The sequence below is a fragment of the Sceloporus occidentalis genome, unplaced genomic scaffold, assembly GCF_023333645.1.
Source record: "Sceloporus occidentalis isolate IW3139 unplaced genomic scaffold, rSceOcc1.0.p SCAF_1, whole genome shotgun sequence".
In the NCBI taxonomy this organism is placed as follows: Eukaryota; Metazoa; Chordata; class Lepidosauria; order Squamata; family Phrynosomatidae; genus Sceloporus; species Sceloporus occidentalis.
The window spans coordinates 122,559,271-122,583,801 of record NW_028316981.1 but is presented as its reverse complement, the minus strand read 5'-3'; the positions used below and the strand labels follow the sequence as shown (position 1 = coordinate 122,583,801).

Below are 24,531 nucleotides of genomic sequence, written 5' to 3'. Positions count from 1 at the left end.
CCTCACTCCTGGAACCTTCTTCCCCCGCGAACAAGAGCCATCACTTCTTTAACCAGCTTCAAAACGGAATTGAAGACCATCCTTTTCCGAGAAGCATTCCCAGGCATTGCATAATTGTCGCTTGCTATTTGATGTTCTTTTGGTGCCTGTTTTATCGAACCATTTCCTGTATTGCTATGTATTTTTATGTATTAGCCTACTAGCCCCACCACCTTTCCCTTCTCCTTTTATGTCATGTTTTTTTAGATTGTAAGCTTGAGGGCAGGGAACCATCTAATTAAAAAGATTGCATGTACAGCGCTCTGTACATTTACAGTGCTTTATAAATAAAGGTTAATAATAATAATAATAATAATAATAATAATAATAATAATGTTGCAGTTTGCATCCATTTCAGAACTGCATCTTGGAGCATGATCATTACTAAGAACCACATGGAGAATTGCTGCTCTGATTCTACACCGTTTGTCTTTTTTAGCAGAGGAGAATTAAACATGCACACAGAACAGTGGATTTGCACAGCACAGAATTCATTGTGAAGAAAGGAGATGTGACAACATATTTCAACTGACAGATCAAACAGAGTACAGCACAAATAGAAAAACATAAGTGTCAGAAACAAGACGCACAATACCATGTGACTAAGCACCAACTGAAACTATTAGAAACAGTGGTCACTTGGCTCTATGGCCAACAGTATCAGAAAGTTCTAATTATTTTAGAATGACTATAAAAACAACAACAAAGTATTTCTCTTAAGAGCAGCAAACTTTTCTAAGCCTTAAAATCAGTGTCCAGCATTTTAAAAAGAGAATTTTTTTAAAAAAGTGGCAGCAGCAATGGTGTCTTGAGGTTTCAGTGCACATGAGGGTATTTCCAGCGAAGGATGGCCCCATCAGCACTCACGCTCACAATGTATTTGTTGTTAGGACAGATCTTCAGGCGGGTGATGCTGCCACTGTGGCCAACGCCAACAAAAGTTACTTCGCCTTCATTGTAATCCCATACTTTTACTAGGTGGTCATCACCTCCTACAATGGAGAGAAGGCAGGAATATTAGCCTTTTAATGAAGACTGCCAGTGCTGTTTTAGGAATACACAGAGATATTGGAATATTGCCGACCCCTGCTTTAAAGAGACCAGTTTCCAAAGCGCAGGAAGTTTGAATCCACTGTATTTCTGGAGATGCTTTTTTCACTCCTGCAATTGAGTGCCAAGAGGGGGAAAAAATGGCGCTTGGCTGGCAAGGAGAGAGAAAGGGGTGGGCATGATCTGCCCCCTGCATATTAACCCCTCCCTTCTGGATGCCCCGAATGGGAGTGCAAGCAAGTTCCCATTGGTGGCAACCTGATAAAACCCAGTGTTTTAGAAAAGAAACAAGGAAAAACTCAATCGTGGAAAAAACAGCTTAAGAGGGATTTGCTCCAGCCCCCCCTTGAATTCAGGTCAGGAAAAGTAGGTTCGAGTGTGAATGACCCCTTTTAAATTGATTTGCAAATTGGTTGATAGCACAGTGTGAACTGCTCCACTGTTTGCAGTTTTAAATAGCATCATCTCCTGCCAGCATAGTGAAATTATGAGAGAGTGTGCAGGAAGTATATCAGCAGAAGGAGAGACCACTATGAGGTCCATCTTTTAAGTTGTATAGTTTACCTGTGACAAAGTAGGTTCCATCTGAAGTAATATCCATCCCATTGATTGAGCCAGACAGGGAGCCTTCCAAGTCTCTAATTGGGGATCCATCAAACACCTCCCAGTAACCAATCTGGAAGTCAGAGGAAAATCTGATACAGAAAAACTGTGAGGCTTCTGTGATGGAGCAACCAGGAATCTGATTCAAACATTTACTGAGAGAGGTATTTTGGACATGCAGACAGGACTAAGTCTTGCTAAACTCATCTCCATGTGTTTCCCTTAGTCCAACCTAGTTACTCACCTTCCGATCTGTGCCACTTGTGATAAGCTGGTGTTCATCAGGATGATAACACACACATTTGAACAACGTGTTGGCCAAGATCATCTGACGCCTCATGAAGCGGCTGGGGGAAAAATAATCTCCGTTTTACAAGTTATATATTGTCAGATCTATTCCAGCCCCTCCCTCAGTAACTCCAGACTTTTGGCAATTCATCTGTGATGTAGGGGAAAAGCAAGGGTCGGTTTTTTTCCCCTCAGAGATGTGAAAGCAGGAAATCCCACAAATAGCCAGAGTCTCCCTACATTGGAGGGGAGAGGGTGTGTGGAAAGTACCCAATGAAGCCTTGTATCTCTAAGAGCATCCCTTGTATGAAAGAAGAAATGAGCAAAAGACAGCCACATCCAAACAAGAGTGATCCTTACACAAGATCCCAGATAATGCATGTTCCATCAATGCTAGCTGTGACACACTCCTGGTTATTCTTCTTGATCTTGATACATGAAATAGCAGAAATGTGCTCCTTCATTACCTCCTCTAGTTTGCGTGTTTCTTTGCCGACCTCCCATACTCTCACCTGTAACCCAACAGCAGAACCAACAGAAATAACATTTTGTATTTCTCCACCCACTGTGAAGTGCTCCAAGTGCTCAAAATATTTTGTCTTGGTAATCCTTAAAGAAACCTATATAATTTCAGTCAGTATCATTATACTTAATATAACAGGAACTATGGCTGGGTATTAGTGGATTGCTTACGGCCACCTGAAAACATTAATGGCTTAAACAAAAAATGAATTAAGGACTTCTTAGACTTTGGAATCTACTTCAACAATGAACATTCATTGCACAAATCTTTCATCCTATGATATACACAGCTGAACACTTTGCTTGTTTGTCATAAGGAGGAAAGGACTATAGCTCAGCTATCTGTGATGTCACAACTAACACTCAGTTATTATCATCAGTAATTGATAAATAATACAGTGGGTCCTTGTTATCCGTTGGGGTTTGGTTCCAGGATCCCCTGTGGATACCAAAACCCATGGATGCTCAAGTCCCATTAAATACAATGGCAAAGCAATTGGTGTCCCATACATAAAAAAGAAAATGAACGTTTGCTATTTGGAATTTATACTTTTTTTTCAGTATTTTCAAACCATTGATGTTTGAATCTGTGGATAAAAAATCAATGGATAGAGGGCTGACTGTATATGCTGACAAAGTCAGCAAAGCAGATGAATGGAACCTGGGGGCTCATTACCTGTCCTTCACCTCCTCCACTGATGATTCTTTTGCAATCACTTGTGGTGGTCACAGCTGTCACACCCATGCTATGAGCATGTTCTATTGCATACATTAGCTGCCCAGTTTCTGGGGTAAAAGCACGAATCTTCCCATCATTCCAAGCTAATGCAAAACAGAAAGAGGTTCCTAAGGGCAAAGCATGACTTCCATTTCTCCCTAACCAAGTTATTTTAAAAAAAAAAAAAAAAAATCCTACATCACAGTGTAGTAAGCAGTTGCTAACATGTTTTCCAATCTCCCTATACAGATCACCAACATCAGGAATACATGGCTTTGATCACTTACTCCCTCTAAGGAAAATGCTAAATAGATAGTGGATGGAGCATACATCATCTCTCTTGAGCAGGTGAAGCTCAGTAGTTTCCATGGAAGGAGAAATAGCTAGTTGTACAGTTTAAGCCAACAGGGATTTATCGATATAATTTATCTCTACCATGACTCCAAATTATGCAGCTGAGCATCACAGCTCACTTTGCTTGTTTACCCAAATCCTACAATTTCATCTTCTCATCACACAACAGTAATTTTTCTACAGTACTAAAGATGCACAAGTCCTGGGAAGTCATTAATGATCCATCTAGAGCAGCGATGGTGAACCTTTTACAGACAAAGTGCCCAAACTGCAACCCAGACCCCACTTATTTATTGCAAAGTGCCATGTCCCTCTGGCTTTCTAGTAAGAAACTCTGGCAAACTCTGTGCTAGGGAGACAGCATGTGTGCCCACAGAGAGGAACCATAGGTTCGCCATCACTGATCTAGGGATTACTTAAAAACAGAGAACAACAGATGTTGGATACAATTTTCCAATGAATTAAACAATACAAAATCCATTCACCTGAAATAATACTCTTGCCATCCCTCATGAAATCTATGGCATGGCAGGTCATGTTGGGGATTGTTATTCGTAGCAGCTCCCTATTTTCAGGTGTATACCATACACGGATGTCACTCTTGGAACAGGTGGCAAACAAGTCTGATGTACCACTGTGGGAGGCAGAGAATTCAACTTAGAAAGGCCTCTGCAACAGACTTACTGCTCTATTGATATTGGATGCCAAAACTGAGCCTTATACCTCTGTAGCCCACTCCTTAGTCAGAAATTCTTCATATGTTCTCCTACTGAGAAGAAACCTGATAAGCCTGGCTCCAGCTCCTAAGTGGATTTCACAAGCATGTTGAAAGCAAATAAATGATAATGACGTGATCAAGACTGGGGGTGAAATCTAGCCCTTGCCAAATCCTGTTCACCAGGGAACACCAGAAGAAAGTTCAGGATCACTGGGTAAAAGTTCTGACTTCCTCCATGGGGATGATGATGATGATGATGATGATGATGATAATAATAATAATAATATATTTATTTATTTATTTATTTATTTATTTATTTATTTATTTATATCCCACCTCTCCCTGGTATTGATGCGTCAGACTAACTGGGTGATAATTGATACCCTTGGGTGTAGTTCATCTGGTACTGGAGACTTATATTTGTTTAGATTAAGCAAGTATTCCCGTACTGTCTCTTTACTTATTCTGTGCTGAAATTCCCCTATTCTGGCCTCTGCTCCAGTATCCTCAGGTTGAGCACCCTTTTCCTTTTCTGAGAACACTGAAGCAAAGAAGGTGTTCAGTAATTCTGCCTTTCCTCTGTCCCCTGTTAGCATTTTGCCATCTTCTCCAAACAGTGGCCCTACCATTTCCTTCTTCTTCCTATTGCTGCGGACATATCCAAAAAGCCCCCCCCCTTTTTTTTTCTTAACCTCTCTGGCAAGCCTGAATTCATTCTGTGCTTTACCTTTTCTGACTTTACCCCTACACGTGCTCGCTATTTGTTTGAATTCCTCTTTGGTGAGTTGAAAGTTCATTAGTCATCCATCCTAGTTTCTTGAGACACCTCCCATTTTTCTTCCTCATTGGAAATGTTTTAATTTGTGCCTTCAGTATCTCCCTTTTGAGAAACTCCCATCCGTCTTGAACTCCCTTCTCTTTTAGTATTCCTGACCATGGGATCACCCCCAGTATTTCTCTAAGTTTACTAAAATTAGCTTTCCTAAAGTCGAGAATGCGTATCTGACTATGCCTGGCTTCTCCTTTCCACTGTATAACTAACTCCAGGAGAACATAATCACTCCCACCTAAGGATCCCACCTCTTGTACTCCATTAACCAGATCATCCCTGTTGGTTAGGATCAGATCTAAAATAGCTGACCCCCTGTTGTCTCTTCCACCTTTTGGACAATGAAATTTACTTAAAATTTTTGTGTGTGTATGTTAAATGAAGCTACAAGATCTTCAAATGTGAAGCTTACTTGGTACACAGTTTTTCGAAATAATGTAGATGGCGTAAATATATGAAATCTTGTCTTAAATACCAATAATTCATAACATTTCTGAACTACTTGAAATACTGTACCTATTTGTCCATAGTTATGTTTTTTCATAGGTGTCTGAAATGAAGCAATCTTCTCCCACAAAAGGTCTCTCAAGTGAGTAGCTTTTTCCATTCAAGTGTCATCTTTCTCTTTTTTGTACTGTAGGATGCACTTGTTTCTTATCTTTCCATTTCACTAAAACCTTCTCCAGGGCTTTCCTTACAAATAACAAATAAGGTCCGCCCTTGTTTTACGCGGGGGATCCGTTCCGGACTCCCCCGTCTAAAGCAAATACTGCGCATGCTCAAGCCCCATTTAATTGAATGGGGCTTATGGATGCAACGGCACAGCAGCGTGCGTCCCATTAGTCACAATGGGATGCACCATCCCTTGCGCCCCACGTAGCTTTCAGCGTATGCTGAAAGTCACATATAGTGTGCCCGTGTATGATGTGGGTGCACTGTAAATATTTTTTTTCTTGAAAAGAGTGTTTCCTATATTCACACTTGACTTCTGATCAACCTCACAGTTCTTCAACCAAAGAGATTGATGACCCACTGTAGCAGCAGTAATTGAACATGTTGCAAAAGCTGCAACATCATATCATCAGCCCTATACAGCAAAATCTTTTCCAACTTACATAATACTCTTTGCATGGACTGAGTATTTACATCTTCTGAATCCAGGATTTCCTGTACCCATAATATGGCCACCCTAGCAAACACTAAATTTGTCATTGATGCTCTAATGGACAATGTCAAAGTTTCATGAGACCTTCTCAAAGCTAAAGCAAATATTTTTTCATCTACATTCTTCAATAATTTGTCTCATACATGTAGGACAAATGCATTTCAAATTAAACATGATGCAGGACCATCATCCAATGGGACAAGCAACCAATTGATGCATAGCCTTTTTCTCAAAGATGTACAGTATAACCTTTTGCTAAAAGCTAACCATCTTTTAGAACTGAGAGCTGTTTCCCAGACTCAAACTAACTCAGTAAATAACTCTGGCAGAGGAATCTCTAAGGGCCTCAAAGTCATTTTTGAAGCACTGCAACCACACTATGGCACTTGCAACTTGACCTTGTTCTTCCAGTCCTCAAGTGAATAAAACCTTTTTAAATAGACCTTTAAACATGTCTGTCTCAAATAATCTAGATTTATTTGGTTTTGCTACCCAGTTCTCATCTGATGATTGCAAGTCCTCCAATCTGAACCTTGCCTCCTGACTCCCCCTCTTGCGAACTCTCTGACTCTGCATCTGACAAATCATCATTTTATTTCAATTATTTCTATTACATGAATTATCCTTAAGGAAAGCTTTTTTTGTTTTCTCTGCACATTTTCTTGAATTTTCCAAACTTGCTTAACTCAACACTTGCACCTGAGACAATTCATTATATTTCTGAGAATTCCCAGCTCTCCCAAGGAATATATTTCTTCTCCACTAAGCAAACGTTGTCAATTCATCAAACATAATTTTTTATTGTTGTTCAAATTCACTGGTGATAAATTAGACTCACTAAGTAATTTCATTAGGGAAAATAGTATTATTTAAATTCATTGCAGATGAAAAATTTCGCTTAAATTGTTTTGAATCTTTGCTTCTATTTCTGTGCTAATTAGCTCTTTAATTATGCCTTTTGTTACATAGAAATCCTGAAACTGACTGGAGTGGCAACCATACTATTTTCAAGCAATTTTCCTTTCTCTGGTGAGAATGAGCTGGTAAGAACGCTGCTTTCCCTTTTTCTTTACTTTTATCCTTCTTAACATTTTTAGAAATAAATGTCTTAGATCTTACTGCTGCTGTTTTAGATCCAAGCACTGAGTGAATCTTCCCTCTGTGTCGCTCTCACTAAATGTTATAAAAATCTTTTTCAGTATTGATTCTACAGCTTGTTCAGAGATATGCCTCTCAATCCCCAAGTGAACAGCAGAAATGTTTTTATTTACACTTCCACATTCTGTAGCCTGCATGCCTACAGCTAACTGAGCAGTTTTAATACCACTTTCATCTTCCAGCAGTTTTCTTCTTTTTAATCTGATGGGGCACAGTGCTTTTCTCTGTACTTATCCCACTCTATTTTTTCTTAGTCAAGTCTACCGATGTTGCCATATTGTTAACTAATAATCTAAGGCTAATTAATCTTAGAATTGATTATTTTCAGTGTGTGTGCGCGCATGCGTGTGTGTGTATAAGGAGAGGGAATTCTTGGCCAGCAGGCAAGGAGAAAAAAATGAAGGGGGGAAAGAGGAGAGAACAATAGTGTAAATAGTTTAGATCTTTGATCTCCAGCCTCAATCAGCTAGAATGAGGGGAAAACCCAGTGGTCATGTATAGCTCCTTTAACTCTTCTGAGAACATGTAACAGATTGGCAATCCTGTATTTTTGTCAACATCATTTATGTCTACTTTACAGAATCTGCAATCGGTATAAGAAGTCCTGAAAGATTTACTCAAAAATCAACACAGATTTACAAGGACAGTTTAAGTTAGCAGAAGTGGGCTCATGTTGTATCTCCAAACTCTTATTAGTGGTATACACTAATATATCCCATCTTCTTCATTCAGTGTGTTCAATTCTCTGAATATCCTCTTTCTGCATAGTTCTCCAAAACCAGAACACCAAGATCAATGCAATCCCACATACGTTAGAAAGAACTAGCACCAATCAAGCACCAAAGGGCTGCTCCTAGCATTGTCTTTTTACTTTGTTTATACCTATCTTTCCTGAGAAGACAGATGTACCTATCACCTTTCTTACATAAAATAGGGCACTATGGTGACCATACAATGTCAGTTTCGATTCTGTTAGCTAAGATTCCAAGACAGGGTTAATATGACCATGCAGAGAAACCTTTATATTATTGCAGTAGGGATGAACAGAACCTAGAACAGCATCAGATGATAAAAGAAAGTCACTGTACTTTTGTGGCTACTAGGTTTGTGGGATGTTGAAGTAGATACAGACCTATAATGGCTACAGTTCACTGATTATATTAACCCTAGGAAAATGATTGCTTTGTCAATCAATAGACAAGGTCAACAAAGCATGGCATAACTGGGCCAGAAAGAAAGTGTTACACTGCTGCTGCCTGAGAAACCTGCAGTGTCTTTTCCATCTGTAAAGGGGGGAGGGGGAAGAGAAAGAGAAAGGCTGAGACTGAGACACTTACTATGGGAAAATGATATCGTGGATGGCCTCGTTATGGCAAGTGGCTATGAGCTCATCTTTGAAGTCTGAATATGAAAATCGGTAAATATGTGCCTCCTCAGTGCCCACAAAAAACTGGTGTCCCTGCCCTCTTGGTGTGATGGATGTGATGGCACCTTGTAACTGAACTTTCCTGTAAAAAAAAATACAAAGTTTTATACAGAAAATGCCTTTTACTACCCTTCATTCCCAAGCTTTGCTTTTCAGTACTTTGCAGTTCGTCCTTTCTTCTGCCTAAGGCTCATGGGAGGAACTCAGAATAATCAGGAAATAGTTTTAGTCAAGGTATTAGGGAATATATAATGGTGTATATTACACACACACACACACACACACACACACACACACACACACACACCAGTTGGTCCTTGGTATCCATAGATTCCTTATCCAAGTACTGAACCACCCATGGCTTGAAAATATTTTTTAAAATATAAATTCCCAAAAGTGAACCTTGATTTACCATTTTATATAAGGGACACCATTTTACTACACCACTATATATCATGGGATTTGCACATCTACAGATTTTGGTATCCACAGATGATCTTGGAACCAAAACCCAGCGGATATCAAGGGTGCACTGTATATGTATGTGTGCATGTGTTTGTGTATACTGCCACCTTTTTATTAAGGGTACTTGAACTGATTTTTCTCCCTAATTTAGTTGATATTGTGAAGTCGAAGTCTTTCATGACCGGCATCCATAGTTTTTTGTGGGTTTTTCGGGCTATGTGGCCATGTTCTAGAAGAGATTCTTCCTGATGTTTCGCCAGCATCTGTGGCTGGCATCTTCAGAGAAAGTTCTCTGAAGATGCCAGCCACAGATGCTGGCGAAACGTCAGGAGGAATCTCTTCTAGAACATGGCCACATAGCCTGAAAAACCCACAAAAAACCTTAGTTGATATTGTCTGGTTATTTTATTTTTGCATGACTAGATAATAGCACCAATGTTATTATGAGTTTCACAGCTACTGGTAAATGCTGCAAACTGAAAGCTACCAATCAAATTAAGACAACACACATTTGAGTGTTAATTCACAATGCATAACATGTTTTAAAGTTTTCTTAACAAAATGGATCTTTTGATTTCATTTTCCCATCAAAATTCTTCCTTTTTAGAGGTCTAGGAAAAAAGGAGAACCTTTTAATCTAGCTGTTTTACTTGCAAAGTAGCAGCAAAATTAATTTGTCACTAAAAATGCACCTCAATATTCTCAGTACATTTGAGAAGCAGATATCAAAAAGAGCGACAGTGCATACCTCTTCCAAAAAACCCTTGATTTCTCCAGTGGTAGAAGCTGGTGTATGATAATTAAAGCCAGCAGTCCTATTTGATAATAAGCCCAAATGAACTCAGTTCATCTAAAGTGTAGCAGTTTGAATAAAACAGGTATCAAAAAGCTTTACAACTGTAATGTTTTGTACCATTCATTGTGATTTCCTCATTACAGATAAATAAATTGTGGACTACTGTCCTTGCCTATGAATGTTCAGAATGTTCAAAAAAGCGGTCAATACAGATCTCTTCCAGCACGCCTTCCCAGAATAATTCAATCCAAATTTTGTGCTCTCCCTACTTTATGTAACCACTGTCTCTACTAGAAAATTGCTGTCATTTTAACAGGTTGAGTTTTTAAACTGTATTGTATTTAATTCTGTTTTAAGGGGGGGGGGGGGTCAATTTATTTATTGAGAGTATTATTATTCCAATATATTCTAGTCATGTAAGCCGCCTTGATAGCTGCAGCAGAAAGGCAGGGTATAAGAATAAAGTTTATTTATTATTATTTATTATTAACTCACTTTTTTACTTTGTAGTTGGATCCTGAGCAGTGAGCTACAATTCCAGTACCCGTGCCGATAACTAAGTCACCTGTCTTCAGCAAAAGCAAAGCTGTGACTCCCTAGAAGAAACCAGAATTAAGACACTTACATGCCAGCCAAATTACTGTATTTGTACAGGTTTACTAGAGAATACCTCTTTTGATCATTGACACGGAGTGTATAAAATTAGAAATGCAATCTTAAGCATGTTTTCCAGGAAGTAAGTCCTACTAAACTCAACCTGGCTTATTTCTGAGTAGGTATCTGGAGACGAGGGTTGTATCTTTGTCTGGCAGTGGAAACCCACTGGGTGACCTTTGGAAAGTTACATGCTCTCAGCCTAAGAGGAAGGCAAAAGCAAACCCCCCTCTGAACAAATCTTGCCAAGAAAAACCCATGATAGTTTTGCCTTAGGGTCACCATAAATCAGAAACTATTTGAAGGCACACAACAACAATGTATAGGGAGATTATCACATGAGGGACAGGATGTCATTGTCCTGCCCCTGTCCCGTCCTTCCTACCTGATCACGGGAAGGACTTTCACACTTAACCTGGCAGGGAAGCACGAGTGAATGTGATTGCGCAAATCACTTTCACACTGCAGCTGGCTGAAAAGCACTTTCAGCCATCATTTGCAGTCTTTTGTATTAACAGCTTAACCGTTAATACCATGATGGTTGAAAGCGCTTTTCAGCCGGCTGCAGTGTGAAAGTGATTTGTGCAATCACTTTCACTTGGGTCATGGGCGGGATAAGGATGGAAGAGTGATCCTGTCCCTATCCCATCCTCCATGTGATAACCTCCCAGGACTGAGCTGTCTGTTTTATAACTACTGTGTCATATCAATGGAAATAACTAAATTCATAGCATCCTACAGTGTAAAAGAAATATTTAGGACAGGAGCTAAAGTGAGCAGAGATTCTTAATCCAAAATAACTACACAAGCACACAAAATCAAATGGCTGTCCCATCACAGGCATCTGATATTCAAATTCAACTTCCACAGATGTTCCTTTAAGAACAACAAAGAGCTTCAGAACAGTAGCTATACTGGTCTGCTGAAGGATGCAGCAAAAGGATAAACTTAATGCAACAGACACTTTCATAAGCAGTAGCCTACTTCATTTGATAGAAAAAGTGAGTAAGGGAGCAAATATATGTATATAGATAGATTTATTTCAAATATTTTATATCACTCTTCAATGGGGAAAATAACTATATAGGCTGATGTGTAGCAATAAATTAAAACTAAACGAACAGTCATAAAACAAGAATTAATAAACAGATAAGAGGCAACAGTATAGCAAACTCGGCAGGAGTTTTAAAGGAGTTTTAAAAATCAGATCATGAAGGATATTAAGAACTGTATATTTATTTCATAACTGACATTTATTATTATTATGGTACAAATTCTTGCAAGGCAGTTTACAAAAGAACTAATAAATACAATGAGTTGAACTCAGTGGTAGCTTTGCCTTAGGGGAAAACACTTCTTCCTGCACAAAATGGGGCACTTGAGTTTCACCATTTCCCATTCTAGAGCCCTGTGCTCCTCCCTCCTTGACAAGATGGTCTAAAACAGTATGTAGGATAAAACATTAAATATTGGATGCCTTGCTTTATGCAAGCAAAAGTACTTTCTGTTGGCTTAAAAACTCAATTGGATACAGCTCAATCTATTCAACTGCAAATTTAAAAAATAAATAGATTTTAAAAGGACCATGGCAGCTAAAATATGGAGGCTGCACAAAACCAGGAAATTAACTGTAAAAACCTGGAAAAAAGAATCGTTTACCTAGTGCCTAAAAGATATCAGCATAAGTAACAGACAACCCCTTACAAAGGAAAGAACACAAATATGAGGCATGCAAACTGAGCAAGTCCACTCCCCAGGTCTCAACTATCTGTCCTGAGAAGACAGGGGTACCTAGAGGAGGAACACCAAAGAAAACTGCAGTGCACAGGTACAAGAGATGTGCCTTCAGGTATCCCGGTCCAACATGGGAGGATTTTAAAAGCAGCAGCAGCAGTTGATTTGTGCTGGGAAAATGGCCCAGAAGCCCTGTATATTCTGGTCAGTGACTGATCTTAGCAACTGTGCCGTTTTCAGGGAGTTCCAGAAAGCAAGCCCTATAAAGCCCTATAAAGAAAGGAATGTTGTGATTACTAATAGCCATTACAGGTTTCTCCTGAACAAGTCATGGCAGCCTAACCTATCCCTTTAGTGATGGAGGTACAAACTTGGTAGATCAGGGGAAATGTATGGGTATAAGCTATCTTGATTTCAGTAAGGCTTTTGATAATGCCCCCTAGGACATTCTTACAGACAAGCTGGTAAAATGTGGACTAGACAATGTGGCTGACTGAATTCAAAGAGTGCTCACCATTGGTTCCTCTTTGTCCTGGGGAGAGATAACTTGTGGAAGGATGTAGAAAGAGAGAAAGATCTTGTGGGTGCTAGACAGATGGACTCTATTAAGGAGCCCACAGGCATGAATTTACAGGACCTAAGCAGAATAGTGGAAGTCTTGGAGCCAAAACACAATGCAGAAATAATCCACTTTGAGATCACTTTAACTGCTCTGGCTCAATACTAGGGAATTCTGGGAATTGTAGTTCTGTGAGATGTTTAGCCTTCTCTGCCAGATAGCTCTGGTGTCACAATAAACTAATATTCCCAGGTTTTCCTAACACTGAGCCAGGACAGTTAAAGCAGTTTCAAACTGGATTATCTCTGCAGTGTGTTTAGGCCCTTGGAGATATCTCATCCACAGGATCTCCATGAGTTGGAATCGACTCAAGGGCAGTTAACAAGAACAACAAAATAGAGTAAAATATAAAATGGAAACATTACAATGAAAAATAGCACATCTTTACAACATAAAGAATAGGTGAGGATAATTCAGGAGGTTGTCACAATGGTGTTAATCAAATGCATTCTGCAAATCTATCAATAAGAAGCTGGGGTGATCACTCCATTTTTGTTTTGCTTTGTGAAACAAAAAAATGAAAACCACATTTCCATGAATTGGTTACATTTCCAGAAATAACACAACATTTGAACACAAATGCTTTTGCATTTGTGTTAACATGTGTTAATTTCTGAGAGAAATAGATTGCAACTCTTTTATACCAGCAATCTACGGAGAAAGCCAAATTTCCTTTCCACTGGCAGATTACTTCCTATATAGCAGCAACCCTCTTTCAAGCATCATTAAACTGTGTAAAATAAACACAGAAGCAGGGGGAGCATTCAAGCATAGGCATCCTCCTCAGGCACTTGTGTCATTCTCTATACATGGAGCATAACCTTTTGAAAAGGAGAGCCTGTCTATCTGTGGAGACTCTCCAATGGATTTTAAGCATGGAAATCAGACAAAGGAGGCTCTTTCACAGAATATTGTCCTTCATGCTGTTACCAGATGGGCTTCCTCATTCATTCAGGCCTTCAGACCAACATAGATAAAGACGCAAATGGAAACAGGATTAAAAGGGGGGACCTTGGCAGAAAGGTAGCATACACCGAGGAATTCTTGCACCATGTTTTTATGCAAACTGAAGTAACAGCACCACCAGCATCTTATCAGTCCATTTATGATTCCAAGCAATAATTCAGCCCTTGCACAGCCTTGCAGCCTTGCAACATTTTCCTGCCTGAGGCAAAACAGTAAATTTCTACTCTCTGCCCTGAGTGAAGGCACATAGTACTCAAGGATAGTGAAGTTATTTTTGTACAAAGAGCAGAAAATTCCAAAGTTCCTCTCCCATGTAGTAAAAATGTAACAATCATTCATATATGAAGTCGAAGGCGTTCATGGCTGGCATCCATGGTTTTTCAGGCTATGTGGCCATGTTCTAGAAGATTTTCTTCCTGACGTTTCGCCAGCATCTGTGGCTGGCATCTTCAGAGAATGCTTGCCTGGAAAAAGTGGGTCTATATATACTGTGTGAGCCTGGGAATGCAGGAGTGATTTGCATGTGTATTGTTCTGTGCTGATGGCTGGCCTCAGGCTGGGAGGCTAATGCAAAGGAGGATTAGTGTCTGCTAATTGGTGATCATTATCTGCTGGGAAAGCCCCTGACTCTGAATGGTTTCCCATTTGCATTTGCTGAGTCCTTATTTTGCTATTCCTCAGGACAGGTAGCCAAATGTTGTTCACTTTAAGAGTTTCTTCTTTCCCGTTGAAATTATCCAGATGTTTATGGATTTCAATGGCTTCCCTGTGCATCCTGACATGGTAATGGTTGGCATGGTCCAGAATTTCAGTGTTTTCAAACAGTATTTTATGCCCAGGATGGTTTGTGGCATGTTCTGCTACTGCTGATTTTTCTAGATGGCCCAGTCTGCAGTGTCTCTCGTGTTCCTTGATTCTTGTTTGCACACTGCGTTTGATGGTCCCTATGTAGACTTGTCCGCAGCTGCATAGTATGCAGTAAACTCCTGCAGCTGTGAGAGGGTCTCTCTGGTCCTTGGCTGAGTGAAGCATTTGCTGGATTTTCTTCGTCGATTTGTAAACCATTCGCAGGTTATGCTTCCTCACCACTTTGCCTATTCTGTCTGTGACTCCTTTGATGTATGGTAAAAAATACTTTCCCTTTGGGTGGCTGCTTGTCATTCATATACTTGCACACTTTGGTGCCTTTTTGTGATATTCAAAATTTGCTGTTTGAGGTGGGCATCTCACCCTTCCTAATGTTAAGGCAAGTCCTGCCACCTTGTCTGAATCAGACTGATACAGAAGAGAAGGGAGATATAGCAACTGTGAAGTAAGCATAATGGAAACGCAAAATCCTTGTCCTTATAGCTGAGTTGTGAAGAATACAATCTGCATTTACATGCAGTACTGTATTAAAAAACCTACCAATAGAACAGTAAGCACTGTGGAACAGTTAAGCATTTGGATATGATGCCATGATCTCCAGCTTTTTTAATCAATTTGTTCATGAATTCTCTTTGTATTTCACCTGGAAATATTTTCTTTGTGCTACATTTCCTGACTGATTCAATGCAGTTAATGTTTATTTGTCAGCTAGGGTAATGTTGCAAATACCTCTTTAACTTTTCCTCCCTCCTTTCTCAATAGCACTTCCTATCATACAGACTGGGACACATGTCTATGTCAGTGAAACAGAAAAGCAGCTGTGTTATTCAGAAACATCTTGTTTGTGTATTTCTCTACATAGTAGGGGATATCAAAAAAGACTTACAACATACTTGTAAATCTATCCTGAGAGCTACTCCACTTTATCAGCTTCACTAGGTGTACTCATACAGATTGGTATACATCTCCCAACACACAGTGCATATGTACCACAAGTATATGGGCAAGGGCAGCTCCATTGTGTCCATGGAATATTTGTATCCTGGAATATTTGGGGATCAGAATCTCCCTTTTGTAATTTATGTACGTATTTATTATTTATTTGATTTATATCCCCCCTCTGTCATGACACAAAACCCTAGACAGTTTACAGCCTTTATCTGGGCTACTATACAAAATATCATGCACCTCTCAGAGTTAGATATTTAATCAATGAGAACAGAAACATAAATTCAGGTGCTGAATGCTAACCAAAACATTTCTTTTCCAGTTTTAGTGAGCAGATGGGCAAGGCCTGAGAAAGGATGAATGGCAACAAAGAAGTGACTGAACAGTAAGTGAAGGGGAGATTGGAAGAGAAGTCAACATTTTGTTGTTGTTAACCGCCCTCAAGACAATCTTAACCCATAGTGACCGTGTGGATGAGATATCTCCAAGACTCCCTGTCCTCCACTGCTCTGATCAGGTCCTGTAATTTCAGGCCCGTGATCTCCTTCATTGAGTCCATCCATCTAGCAAGCGGCCTTCCCCTCTTTCTGCATCCCTTCAATTTTCCTAGTATTGTTTTTTTCCAATGAGTCATGCCTCCTCATGATGTGTCTGAACTACAACAGCCTCAGTTTTGTCATCTTGGCTGCCAGGGATATTTCTGGCTTGATCTACTATAGGACACTTTTGTTTGTCTTTTTGGCTGTCCACGGTATCCTCAGAGATCTTCTCCAGCACCACATCTTGAATAAATTGATTTTCTTCCTATCTTCTTTCTTCACTGTCCAGCTCTACATCCATATATAGTAATAGGGAATACAATAGCTTGTATGATTTTGACTATATAGACACAAATCCCTCTTGCATATCCCCCACACAACACACCTCCAGGCTGCACCATTCAACACAGTGCAACACACAAACTAACTCCACCATTAACATGTAAAACCACTTCCTTCCAAACAAGGGTCCCACAGGTATATATACTCCACACACTTCAATGCCACCACCTTCTGAAGATGCCAGCCACAAATACGGGCGAAACGTCAGGAATAAATCCTTCCAGAATGTGGCCTTACAGCTTGGAAAAACCCACAGAAAACTAAATACTTGCTTTATTATTACAAAGACTCCATCTCATACTGTAAAACAGATAGTCACCAGAAACATCTATACTTTCGTAAAAGAGTCCCTAAAAGCTAATTCTTGTGAGTGAATGTAAGAGGAGAAAGGCATCCTGAGTCAGAGCCTCATGCCAGAGTCCTTGGATTTAAGGAGAGGAAGAGGGAACAAAGAGTTGTAAAACTCACTCTTAACCTTAACCTTATCGAGAAGCAGGGCTATTTTTTAAAAAGCTTTTTAAGGAGTATCAGTAGTGCTCTCCTAGCTCTCAAAAACATCACACTTTGATGTACTGCAGCAAAGCACTTCCTAAGAGTTTGAAACACACCCACCCAGCTTAGGTATGTGACAGGTAGCATGGTTACAGATATACTATTACATCTGAGACACTATGAGATTGAAGGTTTGGGCCATCTTGCTAGAAAATGTGTATCATTAATGTATTCTTGACTGGGCTTCCTTGGATAAGTTGTTGTAAATTTGTGGGCATGCAAGCACAACACAAATCCTAAAATGGTTTACTTAGAACAAATCCTATCAAATACAAAGGGATCAAACCAGATATTGCTAAACACTATCAAAAATGCATATCTTTAAATGGTTATTTTTTTTTCATAACAAAATTTAACAGCAACACACTACAGATTAATTTCAACCCTGCTCCTTCCCTATTGAGGCTATCTCTTGAATTCCTGGAAGCAGACAGACAGCTTACAATTCACACTTGTAATTCACAATGCTCAGTTGTTCATATTAATGATGTAATACTTTGCTTCATACCCCACTAGGTCCCTTGAGAGATAATCACAAAGGCGGCTGGAAGGTTTAGTATTCCTTTTATTATTTACTTGTTATACAAAGAAATCACAGCCTTGAAGAAACCTGATTACAAAAGATAACTTCCAAAGCAAAATAGAGCTCATTTATTCCCTCCTCCCACAGGGAAATGAAGCTCTATGTCCCCTTCTAATTTCTTCCACTCAAGTGGCTTACAGACTCTCAAAATGTAAACATACTAATACAATCTCTTTTCAAGGTTTCACAATCCTACCTTTTTTACTGGGACAACCAAGGCAGCAATGTGTTTATAAAGAAATGCAACTTTCCTTATTTTGATTTCAAAGGGTCTTTCATCACCAGACTTTTCATTACAAAGTACTTTTAAAAATACCATTTTCAAAGGGGTAGCTGAGTGATCAACAAGTCTCTGTGGCAGCAAAAACAACAAAGAGCCCAGTGGCACCTTAAAGACTAACAAATTTGTTTTAGTATACTTTCATAGACTAAATTTCACATCATCAGATCCATTTCCTGACAGCTGCATTTGTAATAATGTAATCAATTAGATTGTTGTTGCTTGCTACAGCATGTCTTCCACTAATGCAATGGCAGAAACTCCCAGTGATTTTAATGGAATTGGACTGGAATCACGCTCAAAATCGGGGGGGAAAAACTGGATAAAAAAACTGGATAAAAACTCAGATTGAGAGATTGTACTTATTGTGAAGGTTCCTTCAGCGATGGCATGAAGGATCAATCCTTGCCTGATGGGTTCTCACCATGTGCCAATGGGTCTGCAGGAGTCAACACCCCCCGCCCCCGTCACTTATTACTATTGAACTCCTGTCCTTCCCAGCCAGTTTTATTATAAAACTACACATCCTTATTTCTTTGTACCATTACTATTCATCTATCTATTTACTATCTTTCTATCTACTATCCTTTCTTGGTGGATGTGGATTGATCCTTCATGCCATCTGTGAATGAACCTTCACATGATGGCATGCAGGGTCAATCCACCACTGATGGGATGTACCCAAGCCATTTATTCAGGGTGGACTTCCCGACTAGATACAACTGACTGCAATACTGTTCTACAAAAAGCAACCTTTGCAGAATGATATTTGTCTATTTTATAATAGACTAATAAATGTTGATAGTTCTTTCCATGCTGCAGCTTCACATATGTCCACTAACGAATTGGATACTGAGTAGGCTGTGGTGGTTGCCATTGATCTTGTAGAATGTGGCCACACCAGACTTGGTTTAGGCCTTTTGTCCAAGTCATAACACAGGTAAATGCATGCTTTTAGCCATCTACCCATTACTGTTTTTGATGCCTTATGTCCAATTGTTCTTGGACTGTATGAGAAAAACAATAGTTCTGTTTTTCGAAAGTGTTCTGTCCTTTTCAAGTAAGAAATTGTTGCTCTCTTAACGTCTAATGTGTGCCTTCTTTTTTCTTCTGAGTGGCTTGGGTTTGGACAGAAATTTAGTAGGTAAAGCACATTCTGTGATGTTGCCCCTCTTTGACATTTAGGTATGAAACAAGGATCTATTATCAAAACCAGTCTGTCCTGTTCTATTTTGCATAAGTTTGGATTCATGGATAATGCTGAGAACTTGATACTAGCCTCACTGAAGTAATCACCATGAGAAATATCACTTTGGCCTAGTACAGACTGGGGCTATGTGCTGGCCTGGGGCCGAAATTAGGGTTCGGGAGAGCAGAGCTCCCAAACCCTACAACACTGTCCGGGTGCCATCTTGGCACGCGTGTGTTCATGCGGCACACGTGCCAATGACATTCCTAGTGCACCATGTCTAAACAGCGCAAGGGACGTCACCACGTTGATCCAGGGTGCTAATGGCGCCTTGGCAGTGGCAGAGAAAGGAGCCACGTTTTGTGGCTCCTTTTTCATGATGCATTGTTGCTGCGCCATTTGGTTGGCGCAGCTACGATCCAGGGGAGAACAGGGCAGCCTCTGTCCACCCCTTTCCCCCCTTCTATACAGGCCCTCAGTGAGTTAACATATGTAGTGTTGCATCTGTTTGTAGCTCGAATGGAGGCTTGGTTAGTCTGGTTAGCACTAAATTCGAATCCCAGGTTGGGAATCTATGTTGAGTTGGTAAAGATTGTAGTGTTGCACCCTTTAGGAATTTCTTTATGTGTGGATGATGTGACGTGGCTGTATCTTTGAATTCTAGGGCTGTTGAAAGTGTGGCTATCTGCCATTTTAATGTGTTTGGTCTCAACTCTTTTTCTAGCCCATCCTGCAGAAACTGTAGTACATGTTTAACTGTTATACTGTCCATTGTAATTAGCTGCTCTTTATACCAGTTCCCAAAAACCTTCCATGACATTGTATAAATAGACTTGGTGAAACCTTTCTGGGATGACATTATCATTTCTATTACCTCATGTGAATAACTTTCTCTTAGTAATTTTTCCCACTCAATTTCCAAGCCAATAAATTCAACCATTGTCGATTGTGATGTTGAATTGGGCCTTGTGTCAATATGTTTGGTATTATTGGTAACCTTTGGGGTCATTACACTGACATTTGTACTAACAGTGGAAACCATGGTCTGCGTGGCCAATAAGGCGTTACTAGTACCACTTGTGCCTTCTCCTGCCACTTTTTGCAGTATTTGAACTTGTGGGAATGCACAATGACAATTCTTTGGCAATGGTGTGGATAAAGCATCGTGTACCTCAGCGTTCCTGTCTCCATCTGTTGAATAATTTTTTTTAAATTTTAAATTCTTTGCTGAGGCAAATAGGTCCAGTGTAAAAGGGCTCCAATTTTTTGGTAAATTTTTTAATATTGTTTGATTCCGTTCCCATTCTCCTGGATGGAATTTGTTGTAGCTCAAATAACCTGCAATGATGTTGTGTGCTCCCTTGAAGTACACTGCTGTCAATGACTGTAAGTGCCTTTCTGCCCAAGTGAATAGTTTGATTGATTCATCCACCGGTAGCTTTGAATGTAGTCCTCCTTGCTTCATATTATATATCCTGACAGTGATATTGTCTTTCCAGATTTGGACATGTTGTCCCCTGACCTGTTCTGTGAACCTGTCCAGGACTAATCTCACTGCTTTTAGTTCTAAATAACTGATGTTTTTCTTCTTGTCTATTATTGGCCACCTTCCTTGTATTGTGTATTTGGTCCTATGGGCTCCCCATCCCAACAAACTGGCATCTGTTGTTATCTTTATATATTGTGGTGATAACAGTGGAATGCCCTTCTTCAGGTGTAATTTTGTCATCCACCATGACATTTGTTGTACTAGCCAAACTGGTATCCTTATAGCATAGTGCGTTTTCTTAGCTATTGCTCTCTGATGTGGTAGCAGGAAACGCTGGAGTGCCTTGGTGTGATATAATCCCCAAGTAAATAACTGTATTAAGGATATGATTAATCCCATTACTGTGGCTAACTCCATTAAGTCCATGCTGTCTTTCTGAATAAACTGTTGCATAGTTTGTCTCAATTGTCCTGTCTTTATTCTGACAATGTTAAACGCTCCCTTGAGTATTTATCTGAGCTCTGATATAGGTTACGGACTTGGTTGGAGTCAAGTCTTCTTGAAATTGATGAGAAATCTTTACTGTTCCAAAATTTCAGCTGTCTCTGAGTAACTTGCCTTTTGTTCTTGCCTTTATCAGAATATTGTCTGAATACGGAAAGAGTTGTATCTCCTTCTTCTTTAAAAATGCAATCACCAGAATCAAGACCTTTGTAAATACTCAGGGTGCTGAGGCTAGTCCGAATGGAAGAGCCGTGAATTGATAACGATCCTCTTTGTACAGGAACCTTAGATACTTTTTGTTGGATGTTGCCATGGGTACATGAAGATATGCCTCCTTCAGATCTATTGAAGCCATCCAATCCTCAAGTTCTAGATTATCCCTTATTATTTGTATTGTCTCCATTTAGTATCTGTAATAGCGTTGAAATATTTCCAATTCAAGCTGGGACAATAAATTCCATTTGTTTTTGGCACTATAAAAATGTTGAGTACACCCCTAAATAATGCTGGCAATGTGGGACTTACTCTATCGCTCCTATTTGCATTAAATGATAAATTTCTGTCATTACTGCTATTTGTTTTTGTTTTTCATTTGGCACTGGTGAATGTACATAACAACTCATTGATGGACTGTTGAATATAATTGTGTAACTATGTTGTATTATTTTCATGACTCATTGATCTGTTGTGATTGCATTCCATAATGCACCAAACTGTCACAAACGTCCCCACCTCGGCACTATTGTTTTGTCAATACTGGGGTCTACCTTCTCTGATTGGATCCACCTCTATTTTGTTGTTGTTTCCCATATAAGCTTGTTCTATCATTTTGTGGTCACCACTGTGACCACTGTTGCCAGTTCCATCTGTAATCATTAAATCTTTGTGCACCTCTTCCTCCTCAAAAGGAGGTATATCCCCAAAATAATTTTTGCTTATTTTTTCTTTTGTATGACCTGTTTTTTATTTGTGTTCTGTATCAACACTTTCTCCAGGGCTGTGTCACCGAATAATAGTTCTCCTTTAAATGGCACAAAGGACAAATTGTTTAAGGACTTTTGGTCAGCATTCCAGTGCCTAAACTACAATGACCTTTTTGCTATTGTTGTTGCATTCATACCTCTAGCAATGAATGTGACTGCATCATGCCCTGCAACTGCTATAGACTCTAAAATTTTCCTTACTCTTTCTAATGGTTTATGCAATGTACCAATCTAAATCTCTTCTAGTATTTGTATTTCTTGCATACAGGGGACTGCAGCCTTCGTGAATATAGAGGTTGCTATTGATGCTCTAATTCCTAATGATGTGAATTCATGTGCTTTACGTGGAGCATTTTCTTCCCTATGTTCGTCCAACTCTTTTGATGTGGTGTTTCCTTCACTATAGCTCCTGGTATAGATACTATAGCTCCTGACACTAACGCTGCAATAGGTACATCTACTAATGGAATTTTTAGGAATTCCATGTCATCTTTACCAAAGGAGTATAACTTATTGGAGTGTCCCTGTAGTCTCCTTGTGTTTTGGGAAAACACCATTCGGACTGAAGTAACTCCTTAAATAAGTCTGGCAATGGAATGTTTGTTCCTTGCTGTGATTTCCTCCTTATAACTGATGCTATTTTGTTTTGTTGTCCTATTTCCGATTTTTCCTGTAAAGTATCTAAACCTAATGTTTTAATAACCCTCTTTAGTGGGTGTTTGAAATAATTTCATTGAATAATCTGTCTGTTTCCTGATCTGTGTCTTCATCTTGATCTGAAGAATCCTACATGTATTTATCTGTATCATTCTCAGTTTGCCATATTTCCTGATGTAAGTAGTCATGTGTTTCTAAGTGTTTTCTTTTCTTTGAACTTTTCCTTGGTATGTTCTCCTCAGGTGCCCACTTGTCTCTTCCTTTTTGAATCTTCTCGTTTCCTGTACTTCATCATTATGTTTTTGATCTTGAAGGTAGTTCATAAATTGTTGGTCTAAGTCATTATAAAGTGCAGCTGTTCTCTGTTTTATTGTTGTTGTCTGCTGCTTATTTTATCAAATTTCTGTATAGTATTTTCTTGTGTTAAGTGCTGAACAGACCAGCCCAAAGGACTGGCGTCAAGGTGGAGTGGGGGCGTGGCGACTGACCGCCGGCCACCCTGACTCTGCCCGCCCAGATGGTGAGTGGCATGGGTATGTTCCTGTGGCGCAACATTTATACATGCTGTGCTGAACATACAGTAAAAAATGCCCCTATGGTGGCAAGGACAGCTTTTTTCTGCCCTCAAAAAGAGCTGCATTTTGCCACTCCTTTTGAGGCTGAAAAAACGCTGGCTCGGGACCGCAGCGTGCAGTTGCCACAACCCTGATCCAGTGTACGAAGGGGAAGCGTGACACCACCCCTTTATGGCTGTCTGTTTTCAGCCTTAGATAGTAATGCTTGAAACTCATCAGCCACTATATTTCTAATCATTAGATTTAATGATTCACTTTGTGTGTTTTTATGTAGTTCCATTTCCCCTTCCCTTTTTATCTTGCTTTGTGAGGCATTTATATCTGTACACATTGTTCTTTGCAACTGGTACAAAGTAACTTTATTGTTTCTAATATACTCTGTTCATTAGACTGTGTGTAGTCAGATGACTTGACTGCTGGTAGGCTGTAGTCTCTGCCCTCCTCCGACGAGTCATTTTGCATCACTCTGAGCAGGCACGGACTGAGGAGGCTCTATTTGATGGAGCCATTCCCTTTGGCACAGAATCCAGTGTTCCAAGATGGCGCCCGGAACTGGTCGTTGTTAATTTGGGAGCTGCTAATGTGTCCTGCTGCCAATTAGAGCAGTTAGCAACAGCTGGCACCAGCTTTGGCAGTGCTACTGACCATTTCTCATTGCTATTACTGACCTTAGTAATCTTACTATGTTTAAGTTGTTCTTTGTCCTTCTTCAGGTCATCCTGAATATTTCTGCTTAGTGAGCTGATTTTATTTTTAGGTTTTCCGCTGTGGCTCTCTTGCTCACTAGAGGCTCTATTTCCTCCATTTCACTTTTGATAGATTTAATAAATATATTTCCCAAGTCAGTTGCCTTTTCCTCCTCAGAGACTCGCAGTCTGGTGGTCATCTGAGGGGCAGCTTTTTTATGTTGTTTTCACTT

At 39.7% G+C, this 24,531-nt stretch overlaps 1 protein-coding gene across 1 annotated transcript in view; it reads right to left on the bottom strand.

The window, feature by feature from the left end:
- Positions 1-466: 466 nt before the first annotated feature.
- CFAP52 (cilia and flagella associated protein 52) overlaps positions 467-24,531 on the bottom strand; it is a 45,826-nt gene continuing 21,761 nt past the window's right edge. Inside the window, exons 7-14 of the mRNA XM_089534063.1 lie at positions 10,627-10,727; positions 8,782-8,952; positions 4,060-4,208; positions 3,179-3,324; positions 2,341-2,492; positions 1,937-2,039; positions 1,654-1,765; positions 467-1,031 (exon numbers count right to left, since the gene is read on the bottom strand). Coding sequence (XP_089390189.1) covers positions 856-1,031; positions 1,654-1,765; positions 1,937-2,039; positions 2,341-2,492; positions 3,179-3,324; positions 4,060-4,208; positions 8,782-8,952; positions 10,627-10,727 — 1,110 coding nt within the window. The 3' untranslated portion in view covers positions 467-855. The remainder of the gene's footprint in view (positions 1,032-1,653; positions 1,766-1,936; positions 2,040-2,340; positions 2,493-3,178; positions 3,325-4,059; positions 4,209-8,781; positions 8,953-10,626; positions 10,728-24,531) is intronic.